The 17,617-nt window shown below is 41.8% G+C and overlaps 1 protein-coding gene and 1 long non-coding RNA gene across 16 annotated transcripts in view; one reads left to right on the top strand and one right to left on the bottom strand.

Annotated features, from left to right (window-relative positions):
- Positions 1-17,617, bottom strand: part of RC3H1 (ring finger and CCCH-type domains 1) — a 96,471-nt gene that overhangs the window by 4,856 nt on the left and 73,998 nt on the right. For 4 of the 15 annotated variants that reach the window (XM_005304230.5, XM_005304233.5, XM_042851248.2 and 1 more), the window contains exons 8-17: positions 17,088-17,206; positions 15,273-15,385; positions 11,233-11,514; positions 10,713-10,924; positions 8,531-8,913; positions 6,737-6,901; positions 4,690-4,860; positions 1,434-1,647; positions 869-959; positions 607-742 (exon numbers count right to left, since the gene is read on the bottom strand). In XM_005304230.5, the coding sequence (XP_005304287.1) occupies positions 607-742; positions 869-959; positions 1,434-1,647; positions 4,690-4,860; positions 6,737-6,901; positions 8,531-8,913; positions 10,713-10,924; positions 11,233-11,514; positions 15,273-15,385; positions 17,088-17,206 (1,886 nt within the window). The remainder of the gene's footprint in view (positions 1-606; positions 743-868; positions 960-1,433; positions 1,648-4,689; positions 4,861-6,736; positions 6,902-8,530; positions 8,914-10,712; positions 10,925-11,232; positions 11,515-15,272; positions 15,386-17,087; positions 17,207-17,617) is intronic. The other 11 variants (XM_005304232.5, XM_005304234.5, XM_065555678.1 and 8 more) reach the window with 5 other exon arrangements.
- Positions 1,726-6,358, top strand: LOC135973239 (uncharacterized). Its single transcript, XR_010590034.1, has 2 exons — positions 1,726-2,114; positions 4,818-6,358. It is a non-coding gene; the product is annotated as an uncharacterized LOC135973239 (long non-coding RNA).

The following is a 17,617-nucleotide window of genomic DNA, read 5'->3' as shown; positions in this document are numbered from 1 at the left end:
CCTACCACAAGGTCCCATAAAATGAAGTAAAGCTATACATACTGCTCATTGTTCCTTTTACAAATATAAACTTCCCATACCATCCCTCTGTGCAAAAATTATACTAATTTTAAGTAGACTTCAAAGTTGAGCTTTTATTTTTAAAGTTAAAAAACTTTAACATCTATTTTGTTCGGTTTTGTGGCTTGTGCTGTTTAGGAAGAAAAGGGCTACAGCACAAAGCCAAACACCACACAAAAGGGTTTAAACTTTCTACAGGTAGAGTCTGATTAACTCAAAATCTGAAAAGCCAAGAGCTTTATTTGCCTACAGATTATTGGGCCCAGAAAAGACCACGAGAGAGAAAAAGTAAGCAGACATGAACGCACACATGGAATGCTATCTTTAGACTACAAATTAATTAAAAAAAAATACATTTAAGAGCAAGCAAGTCCTCAGTTCCTGCTGCTAAATAGTCAAGGGTTTTTCCTTTGTGCTGAAGTGCTGGGAAGTCCTGATGTCAGGTATCATGGATTTCAATTTTCATACTACGTTCAATATGAGCAAACCTGCTAACTCCATCTCTCTCCTGCTCTCTCATACCCCTTCCAAGGCACAGGTACCAACCTCCAGTCCTCGTAACTGCGTCTGCTGGCTGATCTGATGGTTTAGTTGCTGCAGTTCCAGCCTGAGCTGCTGGTCCCTCTCAGCTGACGGCAAGGGTTTCCCATGACTGGCCACATCTGACATGGACAATCTCTCCCTTTGAGGGGCAGGAAAGGGATTGGAAAGAAAATAGCTTTACTAAGTTTGGTAATGAAGAAACTACTATAAACAGAATAAGTACAGACAAAAAGAGTGAGCATGTGCCTGAGATAGACATTCCCACCTGTCACTGAAGCGTCCCTGAGAAGGTATGTTTTGGTGGGGTGAATATGGAGAAGCTCCCCAGCCGCCATGAGTTCCATACGGACTGTAATCTGCAAAAGAACAGAAGGAGTTACCCAGATAACACATGCCATGTTACAATGCTTTGAGTTACAGAACTATCCCATATATAATCCAATAGACTGATATATAGGTTGCAAAGAATATCCGTAATAGCTGGGAAGAAAGATTAGTTTAATCGCCAAAATGCTTTTTCCATAGGAATGCTATGCCTGAACTCTCTCATATACAGCATACTTTCAGATGGTAAAAAAATCATCATCATTCCCCAGCTCCCTGCAAGTACAGTAACCCTTGTAGGAAAAACAGGTGGAGGAGGCTTCCTCACTGAAACACAAGACCAACTGGCATTTCCATCCATAATTTATTAATCAGAACCTGGTAACATCAGGTACCATTGAAGATTCTGACAAAATATTTCCTACGGCATTTTTTACCCGCACTATACTACCACACTAAAAATAAAACTATGCTAAAAGAAAAATAACCACGTGTAGCAGTTATACCTGAAATGTTGATAGATTTGGTGGAAGCTCCCTGTACCGCCATGGCCTGCATGGGGCCAGAACTCTGGTACATCGCTTTGGAAGTACGAGAGATGGCCCCAAACCTTGACACAGTTGGCCGGTCACCAAATGGGATGAGGTCATCGTCCCCAGCTTCTGCTGCCCTTCTCTGTAAGTCCAACCGCTGGTCACGCATGCCTTTACTATCTATGTTCTGGACAAGAGGTAAAGAAAAATAAAGTTGACACAGCAGTAACAGAATATATGAAGTGTCTCTTTCCTTGCTGCTTGTCTTCCAGAATGTGCCAACACCAGTATGGACAAGTCTTGCTCAGGGTATCTGTCAGGTGGTAGCTTATCCATTATGGGATTTTTGCACCTGGTTCCTTCCTCTCAGCATCCAGACAGGCTTCCTGTTTTTTTCAAGTCAGAACTCAGAACAAGCAATGACCACACCTAGATAAGGAAGATCTACAAAGAAACTAAGATGGAGGATGGTTACTATGACAAAAAGGGAGAATCGTGGGGGACAAGAGTGAGGAGGAGAGAAGATACAGCCTACTGGAGTGAGTGGTCCTCCTTCCAAATCTCAAAGGCAACCCTTCTGGAACTTGGCAGCTGAAGCCCCCATCAATTAACGGCCTCTCCAAATTCCATTGAAGTGGTGGCGAGGAAACAAAGGTAAGCTGCCCCAGGAACCGATGCAGGGAGGGAGTAGCCAGGCTCGCCCCTAAATGCACAGAACCTTGAATCATGCCATTCAGAGAATTAAAAAGAAGTCACTTAGAGATGTCCTACCTAACAAGGAGGGATGTTTGGAGGCAACTGCTTTGTCCCCTGGTATCTTTGGGAGGCACAGGATGGCTGCCCTTGAGGTTTATGAGGCACAAACTACAGTAGTAATTTGAGTAGCACCCACTCTAAAGAGCTGTTTAACAGCACTTTTCACCTTCCTATCCAGGTGTCAAAACACGACATTGTGTCCTCAGGCAGGTCTCTGGACTCAGAATGGGAAATTTTAAGTTCACCTTTGGGTGGAGTAGCTACAAGTCCTGAAAGTCAAGGCTGCCCTTGGGAGGGAAATATTAGCGCCCCCCCACCCTCAATCCCTGTAGGATTTCTGTTCTAAAGAGATAAAGGTTTCATTACATGAGTGACCAAGTAACCCCACTCCTCTGGCGTGACCCTACTATGGTTTTCCAGGAAGGAAAAAGGATCTTAGTACAGGAAGATGGTTCAGATCTGATTCTAGCTCACTCTCTGAGAGACTATGAGAGAAGAGAAGGATGAGGCTTTTCCTGCCCCTAGGAAAGAAGTCTCTTGAATGGACAACAGAAAAAGGGGTTCAGGAGGTCACCTGATCCCAATGATGAGATTCTTGCCAAGCTTTTTCAGTGGAAGGGTGAAAGCAGCGAGGCAGCAAAGGCCCTATTTATTTATTCAGTATATGGCTCAGATGGAGGAATTTCCTTTGTGGTGACGAAAAGCAATTCCCTCCCTCCCACCCATGAGACTGGATGACACACTGAAGGTGGAAGATATCTTGTCAGCCCCCATCTGTGACCTGGTCTTTCTGGGTGGTGGAGGGAAGCAGGGGAGAAACTTAGGAGGACCTGCAGGACAGCTCCCAAGTCCATAGAGGGCTGTTGAAGTAGAAAGAATTGCTTCATTTAGAATACCTCCTGCCACTTCCCAGACCTAGCAGTGGCAATTCTGCATGGTGAGAATGTGCAGGACAAACAAAATGGACCAGCTACCCAAAGCTGTAGGGGAAAGGCATTTATAATGCTTCTCACCCTTCTTTTTTTGGGAGTAAACCAATTTTGCCTTCCCCGATCCACATAGCTCCACTGAGGTGAGAAAGATGGAGGGCAACTCAGCAGTGAAGCACCAAGTGCAGCTGCTTCCAGTAAGGCAGGAGAACAACTGGAGAAACTTGCCTGAATGCAGAGGAGGAGGAAGAGCTGGTCAGAAAATCCTGTCAGACAGACAGGTGGTAGCCAGATGACAGATGAGAACTCATTCATACTGGTAGCAGCATATCACAGAATGATGAGTTCTGAAAAGTAGTTTCATCCAGTTGTCTTTGTCCTAAGACAGGTCACCACGACATAGGACAGTGAAGAAATGAGGTGGGATATACAATAAAGGGGAGGGAACAGGGGAATTCTTCATAAAGAACATTCTTCCACCTCCTCCACCCCCTCTCAAAAAAAGAGAACTGGCTTCTGCTTCATTTACAGACAGTCACAATGAAGATGAGTTACACATATACATTTTTCAAAAAAGCAAACATGTTAAGGTTGTGTGTGACTGCTTCAAGTTTACTAAGGACAAATTTCAGCACTTTCTCAATGTTTTTCTAACTAGGGGTCATGTGGAAATGTGGTGTTATTGCAAGATCCATGCCTTATTCTTCTTCCCTTGCAATCACTGGCTCCCAATAAATGTGATACCCCAGCAGGCATCTTCCTGGCAAAATCAGTCCTGCAGAAATATAGCACCACTGAGGCATGCCTATTTGGGCCAGTTAGTACTCGTGCAGGGGAACAGGAATTATGTTTTTAATTAATTTAAGAATTCTCATATCCTTTAAAGCAGAGCAATTCCAGTCAATAGCAGCTTTGGATTGTGTGTAAGAGAGAGGAATCAGAAAAATGCTGAAAGGCACTCAGGACAGTACCATACTGCAGTATCATGTTACATTTGCAGCACTTCGGAGAAATATTTGGAGTGTTCTCTTGGTCCTGAACCCCCAAAAAGACTGTCACTGAGCTAACCCATAAAGCAAAAAATCAACTAAACAGTGTTAACTTGTACCATGACCATAAAAGCACCCAGAATGTTTTTAAAACCTCCGGTCTTCTTCCATCTCAGTGAAGGAAACAAAAGGTGAGCAGCTCCAACTAATTAGGACTCACTACAAATAATTTCTGGACTCCAAATTAGTGTTGAGAAACTGATGACATAACATCATAGTATTTCGCTCATTCAGTGGCTTCAAGTCGGGTAGGAGCTATTAGTTTATACTTATACCCAGAACCGAGAGAACAAACAGATAAATAGAAATGATATTGTGGCTTTGGAACAATTTCTCATTTTGAAAACAGAGCATTTTGCTGCAACTGTAAAACTATACCCGACTGTCAGATACATTTGGTCTGAAAAAGAGGCACATGCTGCAGTCAGTCTAGCTAATAAATAAAGGAGGTCCCTCACAATTTAACTTTTTTTGCATTCTTGCATCCCAACTTACCGCCATCTCTACACTCCCTGCTGCCACAACATCTTTGGGTTTTGCATCTTTGGTTCCAATGTAGGAGCCAATGGTGTCACACGACCAAGGAGAGTACTGGCTATAATCATTTCCTTTGTATTTCCCAGCTACCTTCAGGTCTTCATCCGAGTACTGTACAAAAACAAAAACCTGGTTCTGTAAGTAAAAGGCAGGAGGCGTATCGCAGGCATTGTTGACTCCTGTGACACAGTTCACTTCAATCAAGATGCTGGCGGGACTTCAACCAGATGTACTATAGGAAGCTGCAAACTTATATTTCATATTATTTGTGAAATTCCAATCACTTGGCTGGACTCCCAGTATTAAATGTTCAGTGCACAGCAAGAAGAGGTAACATTTTGACCTTGATCTAGTTGAAGACTTGCCTTATTACTTAATTCTATCCATATCAGGTGTAAATAAAGCCAAGCCTAGCAATGGTATTCCGGTCATTAACAGAGACATTCAAAACAATCTAATAGTGCCTCCACACATTAAAGCAGCAAGATCGCTCTCAGGGCTGCATAAATAGATAACTAAGGACCACTGATAGATCAGAGGTCTGATGGAGAACCACGAACTGTCTTCCTCAGATGTCACCATATGGACCTCCATAACCGGAGCACAAAGGTCTCCCTAAAATGTTTAATATAAGATCCTAGGAGATTTATTATTGTTCAGTACTGTGCTAACTTGTTAATCGACCCTTTCTTATCCTATAGGCTCATCTTAGCCTTTCAGAAGGTTTATGATCAGTGAAAGAAACTCACTTCTTAACACTGCATATTCCTTGTGGCATTACACCCCATATTATTCATAGTAATATTATTGAGATATGGTTATGGCATAGCTGATGCATTTTATGCAAGATGGGTCATATGAGATATCATTGAAAAGGTTATGATTTACTGAATATGATTATCCTACTTGTATGCATGTATCTTATTGGTATCTGAAGTTAGGAATATTGTCTGTGCATCTATTACAAATGCGTTTACACCTGGAGAACAACCACTAGGCAGAATGCACTCAGTCTAGATGGCTGGTAGGGAAGGGCCATTAGGGAGAACAATAGGTCTTAGAGGAGGCTAATCTCCCACCCAGAGCCTTCCTGAGGATGCTACAAACATCCTTCGAGTCATGGCTACTGTGTCCCTACAGAGGCATGAGATCAAGTCACTTGGTATTGGACTCCATCTTGGAATACCAGTGTTTTTCCACTGACCGGGCTTGGAAACCAAAAGGGGAGACAAAGCGTTCCTGCCATATGCAAACGATATTTAAGGCATCATCATGGTTCTTCACTGACTCCCTGCTCAAGAAGATTGTTCCTCCAGTGTTTCCTGCAAAGACTGCATGAGGGGAGAAGGGCTGAACCCAGGCTTGAGGAATTTCTAGCCTGTGAAAGGAATATCTGGGGTTTTAAGCTGCAAGCAAATGCAGCTTGCCCTCAAGAATCTCTGCAAACTGCCTAAAACAACAATTAGGGTGACAATTTGCTGCTCATATCCAATCTCTTTAATATATTAAGCTTAGATTACCCAGCAAATAAACAAAAACAATCTGCTTTGATCGGTTTGCTATCCCTTACAAATCACTTAAGGTCTATCTTTTGTAGTTAATAAATTTGTTTTTGTTTTGTCTAAAACCAGTACCTGGAAATCATAACTGGGGGCAGAAAGCTGTTGCATATTTTCCTCAACATTGAGGGAGGGGGCAAATTTCATGAGCTTACGCTGTGCAGTTGGAGTGGGTGCATGCCTTAGGAACTGGGAGGAGCCTTAGCTGAGCCTTCCCATGCAAAGCTGATCTCAGCATGTGTGTAGCTGCAGCTGCGTGTGTCCCTATCTGTATGTGCACTGGAGGGGGCTTGAGGGCCTGTCAAAGCAGTACAGTGTAAAGAAAGCCTAGGCGGGCTCAGTGGTACCCCAGTTCCAGGAGGCACCCCTGGGGGGAACCCATCACACCCCTAAACTAATTTATGACCATATCAGCAACCCAAAAGCTTGGTTAAAAATATGCTTACCTCCTCTGGGTGGAAGGGGTGAGTCAAAGTTGGTGATGGTGCAAAGGGAGGTGGGGAGATCACCTTCCTTTCTTCTAACTGGGCCATGATTTCCTTCCTTCGGCGATGAAGCTCATCCAGGCTGGGATGGGTTTGAGATGGAGGTGGAAGTCTGTTATAAGGCTCCTAAAGTTTTAATATAAACAACTTGTTGAGTAACTTACGTAACACACAAAGTAGATCACCACCACCCTACAAGAGGAAAAATGTGGTAAAAAGAAATAATAAAAAAAAAAAAGATATATAACACCAGAACACAGTTCACATTGTAAGAAGGGGGGGGGAGGGGGGGAGGGAAAGACAATTCTATTTGCAAGATACTTCTCTACACTTTTGCCTGAATTTAGTGCTCATTAAAGTTGTCCTGGAGACTGCGACATCTTAGTCACAGAGAGAGTTCACATGGGTGATAAGCAACAGAGGGTCCTGTGGCACCTTTAAGACTAACAGAAGTATTGGGAGCATAAGCTTTCGTGGGTAAGAACCTCACTTCTTCAGATGCCATCTTACCCACGAAAGCTTATGCTCCCAATACTTCTGTTAGTCTTAAAGGTGCCACAGGACCCTCTGTTGCTTTTTACAGATTCTGACTAACACGGCTACCCCTCTGATACTTGACACATGGGTGATAGTGCAAGCTTCCCTAGAAATACAGAACATACACAAGCTGCCAAAACTGATTAGACCCCCATTAGTGCAGTGTGTTCTAGCTTTTTTGACCCTCAACCCACAAAAGGGCCAAACATTTGTCTTGCAAACTACACTCCTTTGTGGGTGGCGTGTAGTAGTTAGCTTTCAAGTGGCTGTGCATTCCAAGGTGAAGAATGCCAAAGCGGTCATTCATCCTTGGATACAGTAGCTGTACAACTCTGCAGGATATAACCTTACCTCAGTTAATTAGGATATCTGGAGATACTGTATATATTTTATAACAGAATTATACCACTTGAACAGATTTATCAAATCTCGGACTTGATGAAGCTACACACTGGGTAAACTGAAAAGTTTAAGTTCATTCATGGACCAGATAATGGGATACAGAGCCCTTAATCCCCACATCACTCATCTGAATCTAGCTATGTAGTGAGTGACTATTTTCATCAAGTGGTTTATGGGCAGCAAATTTGGTCTCTTTCAAGTTTCCACTGGACTGATGTCCACACAAAGCCATAACACACGGATACTCCAGTTGGCAATCCCAGTCAAGGGCCTAAGTATAGAAGGGTCATGAAAGCAGAATTCCTGGCCTATTCTGGAGGCAGTCTCTCCAGGTCAAGAGTGGGCAGTGCATGGAATATCTCACATTACCATGTGCCCATGCTGTATCTGCACTGTTTATAAAGAGAGGATGTCCGTTTCCAGCCATGTCACAATCATGTCACTACACTTGAAATCAAAAGATTTAAGACACTATCTTCAAATTTTATTTTGCCACAAAAGTCAGGGTCATCAAGCGTTTCATGTGAATATATGACATTTCTTTACTTGAAATGATTTATATGGCACTATGTTCTTTCAGGAGTGACCACCACCAATGCTAGTTTTCATCAGTCACCATCAGGAATTTTAAAATTTGGCACACGGTGTGCGTGTGTGGGGGGGAAAATAGACTCCTGAGCCACTAATTAAAGCATTTAATTCTCCTAAAAAGTGCTTCATCTCCCCTCCTTCAGAAACTGCCCAGTTCCCCAAAATTAACGCTCCCTTAACATTCTTTCTCTGAGCAAAACTACAAAAGTATATAGAAAACCTTACTCTGTGGTATGGTCTGATCTGATTGAGATGTGGACCCACGGGATAATAACCCTCCACTTGCTGGTATCGGTCTCTGGATTCAGGTACGTAGGGAGGTGCAGCTCCATGTGGAATGTCAATGGGCACAGGGCTTCCTCGGACAATCTCTTCCCGCTGGTATGGTTGGGCAGAGGGGTACACACGCCGGCTCTCATAATGTTGGTACATAGGTTGTCCCATGGGAGGATACTGCTGTGGCTGTGTGCCGTACTGCGAATTCACCATACGATCCTGAAGGTAGGGTGGGTAATGGTCTAAGTAAGGACCACCAGGTTCAGGAGCAGATGGTGGAGGTCGGACAAAACGAGACATGCACTGTGAGGACTGAGGAGGATAGTACACACCTGAATTTATGTAACAAGGATACAAAAAGTCAGTACACGATTGGACATATCAGTTCACCACAATTTATTCTTAGAAATTTCAGTCTACAACTGTCTTGAAAAGTGGCATCAGTAAGTCATTTCTTGACCACACACCTGTCATCTTAGTGCTATAAATAATAGATTTTCATATAGGAAAAAGTCATTATAAATCACCCACAAGACATTTGAGAATGCAAAGGTTGATCTAGAGCCCAGGGAGTGATGTTTAAATTAACCAAACCAGCCAGTATGGCTGGAGACAAGCCACAGCAGCTGGACATTGAGTCCAGCACAGGTGAGAAGGTGCAGCCTGCTCTCTTCAGCCTAGACCACAACTGGGCCCAAAGACTATAATTCCCACAACTTTGCAGAAGGAACTCATTAGGTGTCCCTCCAAGTTCACGTGAATGATCCTGCCAGTCAATGACTAGCACTCAACTGGGCACAAGTAGCCTGAGCAACATTTTTCAAGAAGCTTTGAAGGGAGGAGCTTAAAAAGGGGGAAATGCAGCACAGTTCGTGGCTGACCAGGGAGGAGAACAGACCTCCAATCCCCAGCCGCTGGAGAAAGGGTTGACTAAAGGCAGGAGCTCCTCAGATGGCTGCTGCTCAGTAGCCTCGCCCTGAAGGAAGGAAGGGCCCGAGGCAGACTGCCCTTTTGTGGGGATTATCCTGCTGTATGTGTCTTTGAACTCAGTTAAGGGTCCATAACTCGACAAGAGCACCCTAGCAGGAGAGAACCTTTCCACAATCATGGGGTAATTGTGTGTGTTAATTCTCCCTTTTTCTGTTAATTGACAATGCTGGAAGAGCTGGAATATCTGGGGCTAAAATGGAGGGTGGAGCCTTTTAGGACTGGAACTGGTATGAGGGGGAAAAAATCTGGACTTTACAGAACAGTGTCCCATATGTAAACAAAGGGGTCATTGTCAAATTTTGTGGATTACTCAGATTTCCCATTTGTACATGAAGTAAAATATTACACATTTTAATTTGTTGCTCTGGGTATACTGCTTTTATTCTTCCTTCTCTTTCCTTTCTAAAACCATATTGAACTCCTTCCATCTCTTTCCCCTCAACCTAATTTCTCCTTCCTTATTTCTATTTCTCCTCAGCCTGACTCATGTTCAATCATGAGAATCGTCTCTTCAAAGGAGTACTTCCTTCTCTTATCCTTACCATCCCCAGCATTCTCTTCCTCCTCCAGAACTGCCCTTTTGTTCTCTTTTCTAAACTACTCCTATGGCTTCCACTCCTTGTCCACATTCATCGTTTTCCGGTGCAAACATTTCTGCAGCAGCCATGAACCTTTCATCTGAGTACTTCAAAATATTTTAACATCAATGAAGTCTTATAAACATCCTGAATGGGAAGTTACTGTTCCCATTTTCCACGATACCTTGTGATCTTCACTTCATCTCATCCACTTTTTTAATGTGACAAAAGAGACTTTTGATGCTGGATGAGTGCAAACTTAACAAAAACCAGAAGAGCGAGTTCTCATTTAATGGCACAAAATCCCCTCTGGATGTGACTGGCTGAATGCTATCGCAAAAGAAATTTATTATTTAGACTGAAAGAAAATTCTACCACTAAAATACCGTTTCTCCATGCTGGACTTCCATTTTACTATGCTGTTAGCACATTAAGCATTTATCCTTCATGCTCCCACAGGAAAACCCAAATTTGAGGAGGTTAAATAAAATCACTAGTGAAAGGGGGAGCACAGGCACAGAACCAATGAGGGGTGGGGGGAGAACTGACCCCAACACTCTTACCTTGTGGATAAGGTGACGGCTCAAATGGTGGGGCAGATCCTCTAGGATCCTGATAAAACACATCTCCCTGTTGAGCAGGATACAACTGTGACCCTCGTGGTACCATTTGGAGTTGCTTGGACATTGGAGACAGGTCTGTAGGTCCTCTCGGGGGCACAGGGTGGGGGTTCACTGGTAAGGCAGAAATAGAGCTCTTGGGGACAGACTCCAGCCTAAAGTAGAAGGAAGACATCAATAATGATTAGGTCACATCATACAGCTTGATGTGCTTTCAATACTGAACATGTCTAAACATTGTATGAGTTCAAAGCTCCATCTTTTGATGGCTCTCACCACTTTTCCTTATAAAAAGCAGGAAGTAAAGCATCTTTTTTTTTTTCCTAGGCCATTTTTAATCACTAAAGGTGCAAGGCAGGAAAATTGTCGTTTCATTTCTAGAATGGATTTACTGTCCCTTATATTTCCTCCATCACACATTTACACAAACGACACTTCGAACAATAGTTAGGAAGATCCGTACAAGTCAGGAGGGGATCCAGGGGCACTGCTGCTAAGGTGGTCGATCTTCCCTGGCTTCAGAGCAGAATCATAGCCGGAGTCGGTCCCTCGGGAGATAAGCTGCGTCACTGTGCTGCCCGTAGACACAATCCCATTCGGCAAGGCAGAGGATTTTCTACTGGGCAAGTCCACTGCCCCTTCATCCGAGAGGATAGCTGCTGAAGGCAGGCCCACCTCATTTAGCTGGCCCAAGGAGGCACTCAGGGGTCTTCTGGGAACCAGGCGTTTGTTCATTTTACGAAATCTTCAGAAAAAGAAATCACACACCAAAAAATGAAACAAGAAACTAGAAGGAGTTGGGTTTCAAGATTTTTCACACAGGTGCTACAGAAAGAGCTTCAATTTTTAATTCAAGCTTCCTGAAGCTTTGCCAGAAATTTACTGCTAATATCTGGCGGACTGGAGTTTCTTGGTGCTATTTGAACAAAATGTTAGCAAAATGTTTTCTTTCAGAAGAATGAGTATGTATACTACATATTCAGCAAAGATTATGTGCCTATATTAAGATGCAAAATAAGCTGTAATGCAATATTAAGGATGGTGGGGTTTTTTTTGTTTTGTTTTTTAAATTACAGTGTTCCAGGGATTTCAGAGTTAAGATTTCCACAGTAAATCTAACTTGGTTCTCTCCTTGCATATATACATTACAAGAATAGGGTCTTCATTTACATGGGAACATACATACATTCAGGTGTTCAAAATACTACATCTGTGCAGTTATGGTTTTAGGAAAAGGGTCACAACAGACAGTATACAATCTAGTGTATTTACATAGCATTACTGAATGAAAAAATACAGGGGAAGAAAACACTCTTCTATCCTACTATTTGCTTAATAGGTCACTTCACTCAGTGTTGTGTGATCACATTTTATTTTAGGACATTTGCAATATATGCTGAGAGACCTAAGTGCATGCACAATATTCAACACATAATTTGCACTGAAAAATAAACTGAGTGTTTTCTTAAGATTCAAAGATAAAAATTCAAACCTCCCCATCCTCAAATAAATCTAACCCCACCTCCTCTGGCAAAAGCCTGAGCAAATATGAACTTTATAGCATGCCCTGAAAAAACAGCAGACGAGAGCTCTGTTGGACCAGGCCGGAGAGCGAATTCCAGGTGAATGCCCACTACTAAAGATGTCCTGGCATCAGCTCAGTTATTAAAATCTGGAGGTGTGTTAGCTTAAACACAACTGGTCTCTACTATTGGGACTGAACAATAAGAATTTCCTACAAAGGCAGACTCCAAAACTTAGAAGGATTTTATAAATCAAAACCAGCACCTTAATTGCACCCAAAAGCAAAATCAGAAGCTAATGCAGACTCAACACTGCAGCCAAGATTGCAAGAAAGGCCACTAAAAAAAAGTGGACAGCTGCATTCTGCTGTAGTGAGTTTTCTGAGAGGTCTTCAGATGTAGGTGCAAGCACAGCACAACAGTAATCCAATCTAGAGGTGATAAAGGCACAGGTAGTGCTTGTGAAGTTTGCATTGAGAGGAACAGTTGTAGTTTTGCCATGCTTAGATTTAAAAAAAAAAAAAGCGCTGTTTGTTGTTACTACTAATCCATTCAAAAGCAGGTGAGGATCCATCAGGACCGAAAGAATGCACAGCTCACTAACAGAAAGCAGGCCCAAATCCTTCTAATCAAGGGAACATACATCAACTTTTCCATCTCCTCTGGCTGTAACTCAACCCTCTGCCAGCCAGCATCACGAAGGTCTCATCTGGGTTAAACTTCAGCCAGACAGCCCCAATTTCATCTAGACAGGGAATGTAGAGTGCACATCATTTGGATATGATGAAAAGGAGCTGTAGAATAGTCTCATTAGCACACAAAGCACTGCAGGCTGGAACACCTCATGTTCCCAACAGTCTCACGCATATTCAATAAAACGTGACAGAATGGATCCTTGTGGCATGTCACGTGAGAAAGCCTTCAAGCAGAATAGCAGTTGTACAATATCACCCTCTGGTGGTATTTTTTTCTGCTCAGAGGAAAAAGCCATTCAGGCAGTTCCATGAATCCCTGTTGTAGTCTGCAAATATACCAAGTCTCAAAGGCAACTAATATACTTGAAACATGGACACTTGGTCTTTGCATATTGCCAGAGAGGATAATCCACCAATGAAACCAGGGTGCTGACTATCTCATAAGCAGTTGTGAAACCAAGTTTGGAATGGGCCCACAGAAGCCTGAGGACTCCAGGCATTACCGGAGCTCCTTCACTACAACTTTCCTCTAAAAAGAAGGCTACACAGGAGACAATCAGCAAGAGGCAGTTTCTTGAGTAGGTCTCTAGCAAGAGTTCATTTAAGATATGCTGACACCTCGCTTCTCTCTTTTAGGAAAGCACTGACCCTCTAATACCAATAATGAATCAAATGGCTCTTCATTGGAGTTCAGCAGAAGAGAAAGGCACAGATCAGAAACACAGCTCCAAGTTATTCAGCCACCTTTAGAACTTCAGTGACCACACAATTTGAAACTCAAGATGAGATGACATTTTTCCCCTCTGAAAACAGAACTACTGCCACTGAAGCTGCCAATTGAGTCTGGATACAATAGACCTCATCTTCAAAACAGTTGGAAAAAACAGCACATACACTCAACTCTTTCAGAGCTGAAGTAACCTATATTTACCAGAATACCATCTGTCTAGAACAGCTTTTCCAATCAGTACTTTATGGACACCACAGTGAAGGAAAAGAAAACCATTTCCATCACAATGATGGCATAGGACTTTTACTAATTGTGTGTCATAGCTGATCAAACTACATGAGATCTCTACATCTGGTACTTCAGCCTCTTCCCTGTTTCATCTATCAAAGTTCATCTATATACCATGACCACCTGTGAGGATGACAGGTAGAGCCATGGTTAGGAGTAGAGAAGAACACAGTTGAAGACAAAAGATAATTATGTTCCCAACTATGAGTACAGTACTCTATCAAGCCGTAAAGCATCCCCTCCCAAAGAGATCTTATTCTAATGTATAAGAGGGCACAATTGTGGTTCATTAATTTTATACAATCAAAATGTGGCACTGGTTTTTTCTCTTTAATTTGAAGAGAGAAAATTAAAACATGACCATGAAGTAACATTTCTAAATATCTGAACTGGTATTCTTCCAAGTTAAAAAAGGTAACCTTTAGCAGAGAACACTCATGAGTAATTTCACGCCCAAAATGCAAAAATTTTGAGAAATTATAAGCCATATAAAATATAAATTTTGAACTACAGAATGAAATTCTAATAGTCTTTAAAGGCATCACCGCTACTTAGCTTTTAAAAAGTGAAAAAAAAAAACAAAAACAAACAGACAATTCTGCTCTTTCAAATATTCAGCTCTCTCTAAAACTACAGCTTCTATAATTTATTTATCCCAGGATTCACTTGCACAGATGGCATTTCAATATGTAGTAACATTAGCTTTCATGGTTTATAAAGCCATTGTGTAAATGACAAGTTGAAAAGAGTTACTGTTGCAGAAGAGAACTCTGAGCAGGGTTAACCCTGAGTTTCAAGCTCTTCAAGGTGATGTAAAGGCTTCAGGTACAAGACCAAGAAAGTGCTGAAGATTTGAAAAATTACCAGCTCCAACCTACCTCTCTCACCTGATTATAAAATTGAGGTAACGAGAAAAACACTTGGGAACAGTCAAAGCAGCACACTTTGGAAGTATGGTTAAAATCAGGAACAAAAACAATGCACTATGTATGCTTGCTACATGATTTTCAACTGTTCATAGCTTTATTACTGCCAAACAAGGCAGAGCCTGAATTCTACATTCAGAACTATGTATATGTCAAGCTCAAAATCTTAAAAGAAAGCCTGTTGATTGAGAGTTTAAGAAAGCACCAGAAAAACCTCTTAACTGGTAGAACACCCCCACCCATCCCCTTCCTCATTCTCAAAATTCTGATAAATGGCTTCCATTGCAAATGGCAGGGGGGAAAAGGCAAGGAAAGGTTTTCACTATACGAGGCACTCTTACTTTTCCAATTCCTCCTGTGAATGTGCGAAGGTGCAGCTGGCTCCACGGGGACACCCTCCTCTCTGCTTCATGTCTCGGCACATGTATGTCTTATACTTGCTGTGTTGAGGAGGCTATGAAGAGTAAAGACAACAAAATAAGGCACTTGAGTATAAATTAATGCACGTAATTAACCAAGAGGGTACTTTAGACTACCATGCTCTCAATAAAATAGGATGTTCAAAGTAAATAATTATTGACAAACTTTATTCAGAGATGACCGCAGGCAAGATGAGCAATTGAAGGAGTTGTGTGTATGATAATTTGATACAACTGTACACTGGACTCAGAATTAGGTACTATGTCAGCAGATCCAGTGACAGATTTAAATGACTCATCCATATCAGTGATTACATAAGCAAAACTATTTATTGAGGCTGGATTGGAACAGCCTGTGGGTTCAGATAACAAGTGGGGACAAAACATTACTGGCAGTTCTGAAAGCAGCTTGGTGTCTCTTTTCATATTATAAAATAACCACTTAGTAATCACAGATTGAGTGTTGGGGCTAAAACACCATAAGGTACTGTGGAAGCTACCATCACTGAAGCAAGCCAGAATTTCACATTGAGGGCAGAAAACTTGCTAAATTAACACCTATACCCAAATACCTAATTGATTTTCATGTTAATCTACATTAATCTGAGTTAGCCTAAAATGGCCATTTTTACTTAGCAGACAAAGGAAAAGGGTTCTTCAAAGCCTGCAGAAAATTCATCAAGCTGTTTTTGAGTTACAGATTAACAAGTTATCCCATACTTGAAATTTTACCAGTTAAACACTTTACTCTCCCTCCATCTCAAAATGGCCTATTACTACCCCCTTTGAACTTCACATATTAGTTACCGCTCATTGAAAATTTCTGTGCTGGCTGTATCTGAACAACATAGTAGTTGATAAATAAAATTAAATTTGTGTGTGTGAACATTTTGGGAGCCAATCTTGGTCCATGGAGGTCAGTGGCATTTTGCATTTCCCCATCACCACTATTTACTTCAATGGGAACTGAAGAGTGCATTGTGTATGTGAGCATGTTGCCCTCTACTGCACATAAGAAAAAAGAAGGAAATTTCTATCAGAGATGAGCAAACAGAGCTCTGCTAGCTAAGTGGCACAGGCCTGTTTTTTGGGAAGAGGAGGATTTGGTTTCTTGTCCCAGCTGTGCACAAAAACTATGGATAGGTGATGGCTTCCACACATTAAGGCTGCAGTTACAATCCCATTCTAATGCAAATTTTCATCCCCCTTGCAGCTCCTTGCTTTAAAGACTACTAGGTTTGGTAAATTATGTGATAGGTAACATTCTTTAGCTAGGTCAATTAGTTCTTGAAACAAAGGTTTTCAGTTTGGGGATTTATAATAGCACTTCACCGAGTTCCAAATGTTTAAGCTTTACAGAACCATTACAAGCAATAAGTACAGGTATTGGCACCTGAAAGGTGCCATCTCATGTGTGAAATATGCCAGTTTTTAAAAAAAGCAACATTGGCACAAAGATTTTTTTTGGAAAGGGGTTTACCTATTGATTTCCCTGTAGCTTCAGATGGATTAGATTTTCTTCTCTTCTTCCTGATCTACTATGCAAAGATGTGTGAGATGATTGCCTACTAAGTAGAATACTCACTAGACACTACAGCGAGACTCCCAAACCAGTTTTATTGAAGTATATTTGAAGCCAGGTCTCCAGAATTAACATACAAATAAATCCATGCCACTTGCTCCAAACAAAGTTTAGAGGCTAATAGTTTCCCAGATTCCTAATGCTCCAGTCTTTACCTGCTGCTGATCTGTTCCTTTCTTGCTGTGATTCTGTATGTAATCAACTAGTCCATGTACCACTGTCCTCACAGCAACTAATCCATTTTCTAGTTGTTCCCATGTTGGGGGTGGGGCATCTGCAGCATTCACAAGAAACAGAAAATTTCTTACAATTAAAATTAAGGTGTTTCCATGACTGGTTATCAAGAATATTTCAATGTTAAAAAACCCCAAACACACAAAAATCTAAGTAGCAAGCCTCAAGGAGTGCCTTGCCAGGAATCATCATCATCAGCATCAACACCCTCACAGTCTCAGTATTGATCATTTAAGCTGCACAACAAGCTAGATAAATCAGCAAGCCAGTATCTGGCACGTTTGAAAAAATTCAGAAAACACTGGTGGCTTTAGTTCCTAGTTCAGCTTCAAGAGACTGACAAGCAAAATCACTGCACATATTTTGATTTTGACAGTATTATAGAAACTTGACAAGCGCACAAGTCTTTTTGCACAGAAAGCATTATCAAATTCTTTGTTTTCACACCACT

The sequence above is a fragment of the Chrysemys picta genome, chromosome 8, assembly GCF_011386835.1.
Source record: "Chrysemys picta bellii isolate R12L10 chromosome 8, ASM1138683v2, whole genome shotgun sequence".
NCBI lineage: Eukaryota > Metazoa > Chordata > Testudines > Emydidae > Chrysemys > Chrysemys picta.
The sequence above is the reverse complement of the archived record's forward strand: the minus strand, read 5'-3'. Positions and strand labels throughout refer to the sequence as shown.